The sequence below is a fragment of the Cornus florida genome, unplaced genomic scaffold (assembly GCF_030987335.1).
Source record: "Cornus florida cultivar Cherokee Brave unplaced genomic scaffold, ASM3098733v1 CherokeeBrave_3.0.0_Hap2_Chr01, whole genome shotgun sequence".
NCBI classification, from domain to species: Eukaryota; Viridiplantae; Streptophyta; class Magnoliopsida; order Cornales; family Cornaceae; genus Cornus; species Cornus florida.
In genome coordinates, this window is record NW_026775571.1 from 85196864 (window position 1) to 85208679 (window position 11816).

The 11816-nt window shown below is 33.1% G+C and overlaps 2 protein-coding genes across 2 annotated transcripts; one reads left to right on the forward strand and one right to left on the reverse strand.

Annotated features, from left to right (window-relative positions):
• Positions 1–2172: 2172 nt before the first annotated feature.
• On the forward strand, positions 2173–3316 carry LOC132276650 (senescence-specific cysteine protease SAG39-like). The gene is made up of 2 exons (XM_059778186.1): positions 2173–2608; positions 2730–3316. The coding sequence occupies exons 1-2, from the start codon at positions 2173–2175 to the stop codon at positions 3314–3316; spliced, it is 1023 nt and encodes a 340-aa protein (XP_059634169.1).
• A 1934-nt stretch (positions 3317–5250) lies between these two features.
• LOC132303897 (senescence-specific cysteine protease SAG39-like) lies at positions 5251–6664 on the reverse strand. Its single transcript, XM_059801346.1, has 2 exons — positions 6121–6664; positions 5251–5988 (listed from the first exon to the last, which is right to left on the reverse strand). The coding sequence occupies exons 1-2, from the start codon at positions 6554–6556 to the stop codon at positions 5405–5407; spliced, it is 1020 nt and encodes a 339-aa protein (XP_059657329.1). The 5' UTR covers positions 6557–6664; the 3' UTR covers positions 5251–5404.
• Positions 6665–11816: the final 5152 nt, after the last annotated feature.

The window sequence follows — 11816 nt, forward strand, 5'->3', positions numbered from 1 at the left end:
TAGTTCAAATTGCAAACTTATGTAAAGAGTGAACTAGAATTGGAATTAGTTCAAATTGTAAACTTATGTCCTCATATCCCATTTCAAATTACTAATTGCACACTGTTCTCAAAAGCCTTATATATATATATATATATATATATATATATATATATATATTATTATTTTTAAAGCCGTAGTTGATTATTTCTCCTAAAGAAACCAATAATTTTTCAAAAGGCAGTTGCATAAAACTGATTTTAGAAGAGCAATGTTGTTTGGTCCTCTGTTTGCTAATAAAAGTTTGCATAGAGAGATGAAAAAAAAAAAAAAAGAAAAGGGTACGTTACAAAAAAAACAAGAAAAAAAAAAAAAAAAACAAAACAAAAAACAAAGGGTGCGTTTAGTAACGTTTTCGTTTTTTGATTTTGCAGTCGCAAAGAAATAGAAACATAATTTTGTTTTCCGGAATAAAAATAAAAAGCAAAAATAACGTTTAGTAACCTTTACTGTTGCGACAATTTTAATAACAAAAAACAAAAGCAGTCTTTAGTAAAACATTTGTTGCAATTTTTTTTTTTTTTTTTTTTTTTGGGAAATTTTTTAAATTTTCTTTTTTTTATTCATCTATCAAAATCTAACTTTCAATCACAATAAAGAAACTACCATCCTAGAATCTTTTAATCCCAACAAATATGAAAATAATAATAATAATAATAATAAATAACCCATACATATACAACAATCAGAAAAAGGGGAAAAAAAATATATATACAGGGAAAGATACCAGCATAGAGTTGTATAATATATATATATATATATATATATATATATATATATATATATATATAATATAAAAATAGATTTTATATATACATATATATTAACAACAAATCTAAAAACAAATGATATTTTTAAACAAATTATCAACCCCTTCAAGTCTCAGATGGGTTGAATAGAGGAGAGAGAATGAGATACTAGTGAGGACTTTCTGTGAAGAGAGGACGTGTTGTTTGGTCGTAGAAGATGAGGCCCTGTGATGAAGAGAGGACAGTGAAGAAAGTACTAATGGAAAAGTAAAGAGATTAAATAATGGAAGAGTAAAGAGTAGTAATATCAGTAGAAAAAACGAGACAAGCAGTGGTGAAAACGTTTCCTCTGTTACAGTGAAAAAATACAAGAAACATTATTTTAATATTTTTTCTTTCTTTCATAAAAACGAGAAATATTTTTTATTAAGAGAAAACAAAAACAAATTACTAAACATGATTTTTGTGTTTGTTTATCCTTTTTAAGGTTTGACAATAGAAAACAAAAAATGTTTTCGGTTACTAAACACAACCAACTTATTTACCAAGGAAATGTTAATTATCTAGATAATCTCCCACTCCGACTCAAAAAAATAAAAAAATAAAAAAACAAACTTTTTTTAGCCATGTGAATGCAACAGTGGCTGAAGCATTACCTCAGTATTTTTGGTTGTTAAATGTTAATAAAAGGAGCTCAATTTTTTTAGTTGTGGAGGATGTACAGAAACAAAAGTAACAACTGTTTTAGAGGATAGGTTACAAGTGAGTGTGTTTCAGACTGTATGCAAGTTATTAAAGATTGAATGAAATTTGTTTCAATTCAAATACCATTTTGCCGACAATAGTCAAATTTTTTTTTTTTTGGTAAGTAATAAAACTCAAGATTGGTTTCAACATTCACATAGAATAATATAAAACTTATTTATTTTAAAATCATTATCATGTAAGGGGTCCTGGCCATAAATTTGCTACTGAGGACAAACACCTGCAGACACAGAGAAAAAACCAAATGGTATATGAGCTTATGCTTGAACGGCCCTTGGTAGAACTAACATCTAGTTCAGCAAGGTCCAAAACTGTAGGACGATTGCTCAGCAGAACAATAATAACGACACAGTATATAATGAAGTTGAAGCAGCGTCTACGGAACCAAAATTTAGTTGCTTGTGTCATAGATAACTTACGGGGATTTCTCAGGAACTTGATTTCATGCCAAAAGATTACAATCATAGTGGGAACTCAATTTGAAAGATATTGATGAGGAAGCAATTGGACTGCAGTTCTATATATAGCTCTATATATCGGAGGACCAAAGTGTGCCTACTCCTTCACATCATCACTATCCATAAGCAAAATATTCTCTGCAAAATTTAGTTAGCAAACAATGGGTTTTACACTCAATTGGAAGCTAATTTGTGCAACTTTGCTATTTTTGGGGATAGGGATTTCTGAAGTCACTTCCCGTACCCTGAATGAAGTATCCATGATTGACAGACATGAGCAATGGATAGCTCGTTATGGAAGAGTTTACAAGGACAATGTAGAGAAAGAAATGCGATTTAAGATATTCAAGGATAATATGGAGTTTATCGAGTGTTTCAACAGTGCTGGTACAAAGCCTTACAAGCTAGGCATCAATGAATTTGCTGATTTAACCAATGAGGAGTTTCAAGCTTTTCGTAATGGTTACAAGATGTCCTCCAATCTCAAGTCATCTAAAACAACTTCGTTTAGGTATGAAAATGTGACTGCAGTTCCATCTAGCATGGATTGGAGAAAGAAAGGAGCCGTTACTCCCATTAAGGATCAGGGTCAATGTGGTAAGGCACAACAAGCTTCCTTTTGCTAATCCACTGCATTTTCTCATATGCAATTACTTTTTCATATCCTTTTGACTAACTTAAAACATATGTTATAATACAATCCATAAAAAAAATGCAGGATGTTGCTGGGCATTCTCAGCAGTGGCAGCCATGGAAGGGATTAACCAGCTCACAACCGGCAAATTGATCTCATTATCTGAACAAGAACTTGTTGACTGCGACACAAGTGGTGTTGATCAAGGCTGTGGGGGTGGCCTCATGGATGATGCCTTTGAATTCATAATACACAACAATGGCCTCACTACCGAAGCCAATTATCCATATGAAGGAGTAGATGCAACTTGTAAAACTAAGAAGGTAGCTGTAGCTAAGATTACCGGTTATGAAGATGTGCCTGCCAATAGTGAGGCGGCATTGTTGAAGGCTGTTGCCAACCAACCCGTATCTGTTGCCATTGATGCTAGCGGATCTGACTTCCAATTCTACTCGAGTGGTGTTTTTACCGGGGATTGTGGGACTGAATTAGACCACGGGGTTACAGCAGTTGGGTATGGGACGAGTGACGATGGTACTAAGTATTGGTTGGTCAAGAATTCTTGGGGTACTAGCTGGGGCGATAATGGATATATTATGATGGAAAGAGACATTGCTGCTAAGGAAGGCATTTGTGGCATTGCCATGGAATCTTCCTATCCTACTGCTTAAATAGCAAAATAGTGGGTGGATCCTCGATCATCTTGAGTTCCCAGTGGTTTCACCTTGCTTACTATCTATATGCTGTATTACTCGTTCTTGATCTTGTATTTAGTATTGTATTGCAGTTCATATGTAAATGAAATACAATCTTCAGTGGTGAAGAAACTGCAAAGTGTTTTTTTGTTGATTATACTCCCACGTCTCACAATTTCATGCAATTGATAAAACCAAGATTCAAAGCCCTACTAATTAGATTAGCATCCTCATACGCAATAAAAATCTCACCCCTAAAAGCTATATACGATATCACACATCTAATTATTTATTCAATCAGTAATTTGGCATCCAAAAGAAGCTCAATTTCAAGATAAACTAGACTAAGTTCTTTGCCTAAACTGGTGGAGCTTCTCTGCAGTAGAACTGATAGAATACCAATAGACTGAAATGATGCTTGTCCAAAAAATGGCTATTTCAATGGCATTTTCAAGTAAGATACCTTTCTACATTTCATTCCTTTTATGCCCTCAACAGCAGTAAAAATACTGCTGATTCTATTACGCAATTCTTAGTATGTGATGCTGAACAACATGTTAAAAGCCCCTTATATTACTGCTTGAAGCTAGATTACTTTGTGAGATCCTTAGGTAGCTTATAGCTTAATTGATGAAGGGGAGTAGTTTTTTTTTCTCATTTCGAGGATGAAATGTCGAAAAGTAATGCAAAATGCTGCAAAAGGATGAACTAGCAGCACAAGTACTACCTATTCTTTTCGACTATAACCAAGGAAATCGATTATTGGGGTCTAAAAAGACCGTAAAATATAAAGTGTCACTGTTCTCAATATACAAGAAAACAGAAGATCACAACAACGGCTGGAACATGCACACCTCTTCCTGGGAGAGGAAGACTATTTTTCTCTTCAGCCAAAATTTACAGTTTTTAAAAATATGGAACTCTCTTCATAGAACTAGGATTGAAATTAGTTCAAATTGTAAACTTATGTTACTTTCATCCCAATTCCAAATAACGGATTGCACACTGTTGTCAAAAGCGTTTTATTTATTTATTATTTCTCCTAAAGAAACCTATAAAATTTCAAAAGGCAGTTGAAAAAAATTGAATTTAGAAAAGGATGTTCACCCCTGTTTGTTGTATGGTTAGCTGTTTGTTAATAACAGTTTGCTTAGGAATAAAAAATAAAAAATCAACAAATCAATCTGTTAACATCTTTATCCGGTTCCTAAATTTTATTAACAAATCAACAAGAACCACAAAATGCACAACAAATACATTAATAGGACTTCAGAGAACACAACAAACACAAGTTTTGCAGCAATTCATACTAAATTTATTATATTTCACTGCCTACGGAGAAATTTTGTCAGCTTTTACATCTAGTTCATTTTTCGTCTTATGATTAAAATTATTTCAACCTGTAGACTCCAATGTTAAAAACGAGCCGCTGGGTGGGCTATGATAGTTACAGATAAGTTGGCTCTGTTTTAATAGCAGCAGGAGACAAGAACTCATTTCATAGGTGTAGACGGTGGTCTGTGGTGGTTTATGGCCTGTCACGGTGGTTAGAATTGTTTGCTTCTATTACATTGCCCAGGACTTCCAAGGTCAGTATACTGCTCAAGCTCATTTCAGTCTATTGATATTCTATTAGGTCTACTGCAAAGAAACTCAACCAGTTTAGGCAAAAAAACTAGTCTAGTATATCTTCAAATTTGAGCTTCTTTTGAATGCCAAAATACTGATTGAATATAGCATTTAGATGTGTGATAATAAATATAGTTTTTAGGTGTGTGCTTCTTGTTGCATATAAGGATGCTATTCTTATCAGTGGGGCTTATTTTATTATTTACAATTAATGATGAGACTTGGATAGTTGGAGTAAAACCATAAGCAGAAAAAAAAAAATGCAATTTCTTCATCACTGAATATTGTATTTAATTTACATAGGAACTGCAATACAACATTTTATACAAGATCGAGGAGGAGTAATGCAACACCACAAAGATAATAAGCAAGGTGAAACCAATGGGTTCTTAAGAGAACTCAAGATGATTGAGGATCCACCCACTATTTTGCTATTTAAGCAGTTGGATAGGAAGATTCCATGGCAATGCCACAAATGCCTTCCTTGGCAGCAATGTCTCTTTCCATCATAATATATCCATTATCGCCCCAGCTAGTGCCCCAAGAATTCTTGACTAACCAGTACTTGGTACCATCATCACTTGTCCCATACCCAACTGCCGTAACACCATGGTCTAATTCAGTCCCACAATCTCCGGTAAAAACACCACTTGAGTAGAATTGGAAGTCAGATCCACTAGCATCAATGGCAACGGATATGGGTTGGTTGGCCACAGCCTTCAACAATGCTGCCTCACTATTGGCAGGCACATCTTCATAACCGGTGATCTTTGCTGCAGCTACCTTCTTAGTTTTACAAGTTGCATCAATTCCTTCATATGGATAATTGGCTTCAGTAGTGAGGCCATTGTTTTGTATTATGAATTCAAAGGCATCATCCATGAGGCCACCCTGACAGCCTTGGTCTACACTTGTGTCACAGTCCACAAGTTCTTGCTCAGATAATGAGATCAATTTACCAGTTGTGAGCTGGTTAATCCCTTCCATGGCTGCCACTGCTGAAAATGCCCAGCAACATCCTGCAAAAATTTTTATGGCCAGGTTAATTGTGTTATAACATATGTTTTTAGTTAGTCAAAAGGATATAAAAAAGAAATTACATATCTGAAAATGTAGTAGTGGATTAGAAAAGGGAATGTGTTGTGCCTTACCACATTGACCCTGATCCTTAATGGGAGTAACGGCTCCTTTCTTTCTCCAATCCATGCTAGCTGGAACTGCAGTCACATTTTCATACCTAAACGAAGTTGTCTTAGATGACTTCATATTGGAAGACATCTTGTAACCATTACGAGAAGCGTGAAACTCCTCATTAGTTAGGTCAGCAAATTCATTGACGCCTAACTTGTATGACTTAGTACCAGCATTGTTGAAAGACTCGATGAACTCCATATTGTCATTGAATATCTTAAATCGCATTTCTTTCTCTACACTGTCCTTGTAAACTCTTCCATAACGAGCCATCCATTGCTCATGTCTATCAATCATGGATACTTCATTCAGGGTGCGGGATGTGACTGCAGAAATCCCCATCCCAAAAATTAACAAAGTTGCACAAACTAGGTTCCAATTGAGTGTAAACCCCATTGTTTGCTTACTGAATATTGCACAGAAGATTTTGCTATTGGACAGTGAAAATGTGAATGAGTAGGCACACTTTGGTCCTTGGATATATATATATATAGATATATATATATATATATATACACAACTACATTCCTCTTGGTTCCTCACCATTTTCCCTCAAACTGAGTTCCCACTATGAGCAAGGAACCAAGGTCCTGAGAGAGCCCGGTAAGTTATGTATGGCATGGACAACTAAGGTTTGGTGCCGTAGACGTCAACTTCATTATATACTTTATCATTACTATAGTTCTGGTGAGAAATCTTCCTAAAGTTTAAGAATCTTGCTGAACTAAATGTTGGTTCTACTTCGTGCCGTCGAAGCATAAGCTCATATGGAATTTTCTTTTGTCTGCAGGCGCCTGTCCTCCTCAGTTGCAAATGTATGGACGGGGACCATTTACATGATAATGATTTTGGAATAAATAAAGTTCTTCCTTTTTTGTATATTAATATATTCTAGAGTGCACTGTGAATGTTAAAATTAATCTCAAGTATTACCTGCAAAATGGTCGTTGAATTGCATTTACTAGGCTTTTAATACCTCATAAAAGTTGGAAACAATTAATTTATGATATTAAAATAACCAATCAAGAGGGCGAGTGTGAATGGACACTTCAAGCGTGTATACTTTGATAAGCTTAGAGAAATGGATTTAATTTTGTTCTGAGACATAATGTTTACATTTGTACATCATTATTTTATCATTTCAGCTCATTTTAATTATACTTTTCTATTTTGATAAGCTTTACATCAAAAGAAAGCATGACGTACTGTTCAAAAACAGATGTGTCTAAATTATAATATGTTCAAAATGCAGGAAGTAGATCAGAATCGTCTGGATACAATTGTCTGACTAAGGCCAACATGTTAAAACAAAAATTATTTGATGAGCAGAAAAAATCGATTGAACCATTAAATAGAGCTAAATCAAATTTGATCAGCCGATTTGGTTTAAGGTTTTTCACGATTTAGTTTGATTCCGATTATAAAAATATGAAATTGTATATAATCAATTCTCTTTTCAAACCTAACTGAATGGAATCGTTATATATATATATATATATATATATATATATATATATATTACTAGTCTTTTGTTATTAACTGTATTTTATAGTATATATAATAGAATAACCAAATGTTGCAGTTTAGTTATATGTCCTCGCCTCTCAAAATAAAAGGTTAAGAGTTCAAGTTCCATTAAAAAAAAAGTGACTTGAACTGGTTTCTTACAAATATATATTACATGTATATATGTAATATATATTTTATTTTTATAAATTGGATTGAATTGTTGAAAATTTCAAATCCGTTTCACTCATATAATTAGATGCTCTCCCAATTCGTGCTTTACCAACTCGGTCACTGAATAATGTCCAACTACATAGGAATAATTCATGTCCACTCCTTTCACATGACACACCTTTTCCATCACTCCTTTCACATTTTTGCACAAATGAACATATTGATAGGCGTGTATTTATTGACTTGTCGTTGTCAAATACACTCCATTTCAAAATAACATGCATACAACTACTTAACTAAAAATGTCTAATGGTAAGTAGAATCGAACCACGCATTCAAGTGAGTTTTTGTTTTTGGACAAAAGATTTTAAAACATTAATTTTGGAGTTTGTCACAAATGATTGAAATAAAATTACTACTACAAAACCATCAAATAGGTAAGTGAGAATCAATAATAAAAGAAAGCATGTAAATAAAACCAATTTGCATTAAATTAAATGAGAAGATTGCATAAAAATTACACAAAGAAAGAAACTACAATGACAATTAAAAACTATCTAAAAACTTCCTCCCTATCTCTCTCTGAAGTATGCAATTTATAGCCAAATGGAGTAACCCACTTGTAGGCTGTGATGATGGATTTGCCTATATTTCTTTTTCATTTCTTCACGCCACCTTTCTGCTACTTACTTCACTGGCCATTTTCTTTTCTTCCTATCTACCCTTGCTAACTTCTTTCTTCTTTTTTTCTTTTCTTTTCTTCTTTCTCTCTCTTCATTTCTCTTCTTCACGTGCACACACATATACACAATATAGTTGACTTGTTTTTTTTTTTTTTTCTTTTCTTCTTTCTCTCTCCTCATTTCTCTTCTTCACTTGCACACACATATACACAATACAGTTGAATTTTGTTGTTTTTTTCTTCTCATTCATACATTAATACCTACAAAACACAAAACAAGCATATAAGAATATTTAAATAATGTAAAAGTCTAATTAAAGCTTATTTTGGTGCATGAAATAATAGGTTTTGTGTACTTATCAAACTATCCCCAAATAAGTTTTTACTAGTCCTCTAGCAAAAAAAGGCAAAAATAGATAAGTTCAAAAAAAATATTACTTTTATTAACAAAAAGATGCACCATTTTCGTAGGTTACTTTCGATTGCATTTACCATATGCAATAAGGCCTTAAACCACTAGGTTACCCGTAATGGACGAGTTATAGCCTCGTGAGGGTTTGCAATGAAGGTACCCACAAACTTCCAAAGAATTTACCTGCATATTTACAAAATGAAAAGTTTCAGAGATTAAAATATCAAGTTCTTTATTTACAACGAACTACTAAGGTGTTATAAAAACAAATATTTCAAGAAAGTTCACTTATAAACAACCTAAAAGTAGAGAGTGTGTGTGTGCGAAGTCAACAAAAATCCATTTTCAAATCCAAGTGATGAAATTCCCAAGTCTTTAGAAAACTATGTTTTGACTTCAAATCTTACAGTAAATATCTCTCTAAAAGAACATCTCTCGAGGATTTGGCTAACTGTATCTCTCAAATGTATATGAGTAGGAACTCTGTTTCCAAAGTAAAATCAAGTTCACATACTAATTATTTGAAGGACCGATACATATAATAGAAGAGTCTCATAATAAGAATCTTGATCACTTTTGAGAGAATGTCGAGTCACCCACCATAACGCCTTCTCATTTACTTGCACTATCACACCTTTTCTAAAAACTTTATTGAGCTCAATTTGTACATAAATGTTTCTGAGAATGAGGGGTTTTCAAAATACTTGAAAGGGACACTTTACTCTTCTTCTTTTTCTCCTTTTTTTTTTTTTTTTTTTTTTTTTTGAAGAGGATATGAATGACTTCTCGATCCCTTTTTCTTTTACACACAGTCATCCCTAACATTTCTCAGAAAAATAATAAGATTACAAAGGGTAATGAAGGTATAATAGTAATAGTAAACTAGAAGATTTATGTTTCTCCTAACTCGATGTGATTTCATTCTCAATGATCTACCAAGATGAAGGATTATGAGACTAACAACAAATTTTTATCGCGCTATCCAAGAAATTTGAGCCATCTTGTGACTCAGAGTTAGCGTAAAGCTCTCTAAAAAGATGAAAGGCACGAAAGCTCTCATGGTTTTAAGTCTCCAGTAATAGATTCTAAATTCTTGGGAGATTATTCACTTCTTTCTTTCAAGCTGCGACTTTGTGCAAAAATAATTCTACTTCTAAATTTTCATGGTAAAATGTCTATCGTTATATCACCTTAGTAATAAGCTTAATCTCAATCTAGAATAATGACATCTCTTAACTTTCACAAAGTAGAAAAGCAGGAATTTTATATTATTTTTTATTATTATTTTTTTTTTTGTGAAAAGATTTTCAAAAGAGGTACATATTTTGATAAAATTGTCCTACTCTCAACAAAATAAAACACTGTCCCTAGTGTTTGAAAAATAGAGCACTGAAAAGTAGGGGTGGCAAAGTTCGTTACGACCTGCCAACATGACACGTATACGACACGAGTTAAATGGGTAATAGGTTTACCATAAACGGGTTTATGTCGTAAACGGGTTGACACGGTTAACCCGTTTAGTTAAACGTGTCGTGTTCGGGTTTTGGGGTTCAACCTGTGTAACCCGTTTAATTAAATGTGTCACCCATGAACCCGTTTAACATATTACTTGTTTTAAGCTGATTAATAAAGGACATTATGATCATTTCGTACTTGCATAAGTAACCCTAAATTCTTAAAGCACTCTAAGTCCAGGTCCATTACACGCCTCTCGATCAAAAGAAAACTTTTCAGTCTCTCGTCTTTCTATGCCGCCTCACTGCCTCAGCCTCTGTGTGATTCTCTCTCTCTCTCTCTCTAAGATTGAGTCCCTAACCATACAAATTTCATCTCAATCTCTCAAACCACACCACACTTTGAGCGACCAAAAAGATCAACAATCTTGATAACTACAGTTTGAGCGACCAAGAAGATTTGAAGAACACAAACTTCGAACGATCGAAGTAAGTTTTCTAATTTTTTTTTTTGTCATTCATCTTTCAGATATGCTTTAAAAAACAAGAGTATATCTAGATGCAGATCTTGAGATCCGGTCCGTATTGTGACTTGTAAACTCATTTTTTGCAGATCTTGAGATCGATTCGATCTCTTTCAAAGAGCTTCAAATCTGCTATCAGGTTCGGATAAATACTCTCCCTCTTTCTAGTTTATATATATATATATATTTATTTATTTATTATTTATTTGTGAAATTTCTTAGAACCAGCTGTGTGTTAATATATTTTTATTTCTAATTGTCCTTAATGTGGATTTAAAAGTTTATAAATCAGCCTTGTGCTATCACCATTCCTCTTTTTAAGATGAACATATGAAAAGATCAATTATGATTAGTTTAAAGAAATAGACACACAAATAACAAAAATAATTGAATAATTTGTGTGAGCTAAGAAAATAAATGTACGAAGAAGAAACCATGTGTCTCTCTCTCTCACAAAAGTCAACTAAATGCAGAAATACAAGGCAGGAAAAAAGAAAGATGAAATTTAACAAGGGGTTTGGTCAGTGAATCATTTGATGACCCACAAACATATGCAAGTCAACCACCAACCTGCCATCACAATTCCAATTGTCCTTGATGTGTTCTTAAAAATTATAAATCAGTCTGGTGCACATAAAAGAGAACAGTCGTGTATTTATCTCATATTTGAACTAAACATGACTAGAATTTGTCCATTTTCCCTTTGTTATTTGAATTAAATGTTTGCATTTACTAGAAGTTGTTTTTGTTTGTTCAACATCTTCGAACATATAACATACATCTTTGTTTATATTTATGTTTCCCTTTAATATATATGTATGATCTGTTTTTTTCTTTTTTTTTTTTGTACTGTAATACTTAGATTATAAAAAATAACTCTTAAATATTATGAAGTGTAAAAAAT

What these genes read in the sequence shown, in the direction of transcription:
- LOC132276650 (XM_059778186.1), top strand. Translation starts at nt 2,173, where the DNA reads ATGGGTTTTACACTCAATTGGAAGCTAATTTGTGCAACTTTGCTATTT. An exon ending in TAAGGATCAGGGTCAATGTG is followed by an intron (nt 2,609 to 2,729) that starts GTAAGGCACAAC and finishes AAAAAAATGCAG; the next exon opens with GATGTTGCTGGGCATTCTCA.
- LOC132303897 (XM_059801346.1), bottom strand. Translation starts at nt 6,556, where the DNA reads ATGGGGTTTACACTCAATTGGAACCTAGTTTGTGCAACTTTGTTAATT. An exon ending in TAAGGATCAGGGTCAATGTG is followed by an intron (nt 5,989 to 6,120) that starts GTAAGGCACAAC and finishes AAATTTTTGCAG; the next exon opens with GATGTTGCTGGGCATTTTCA.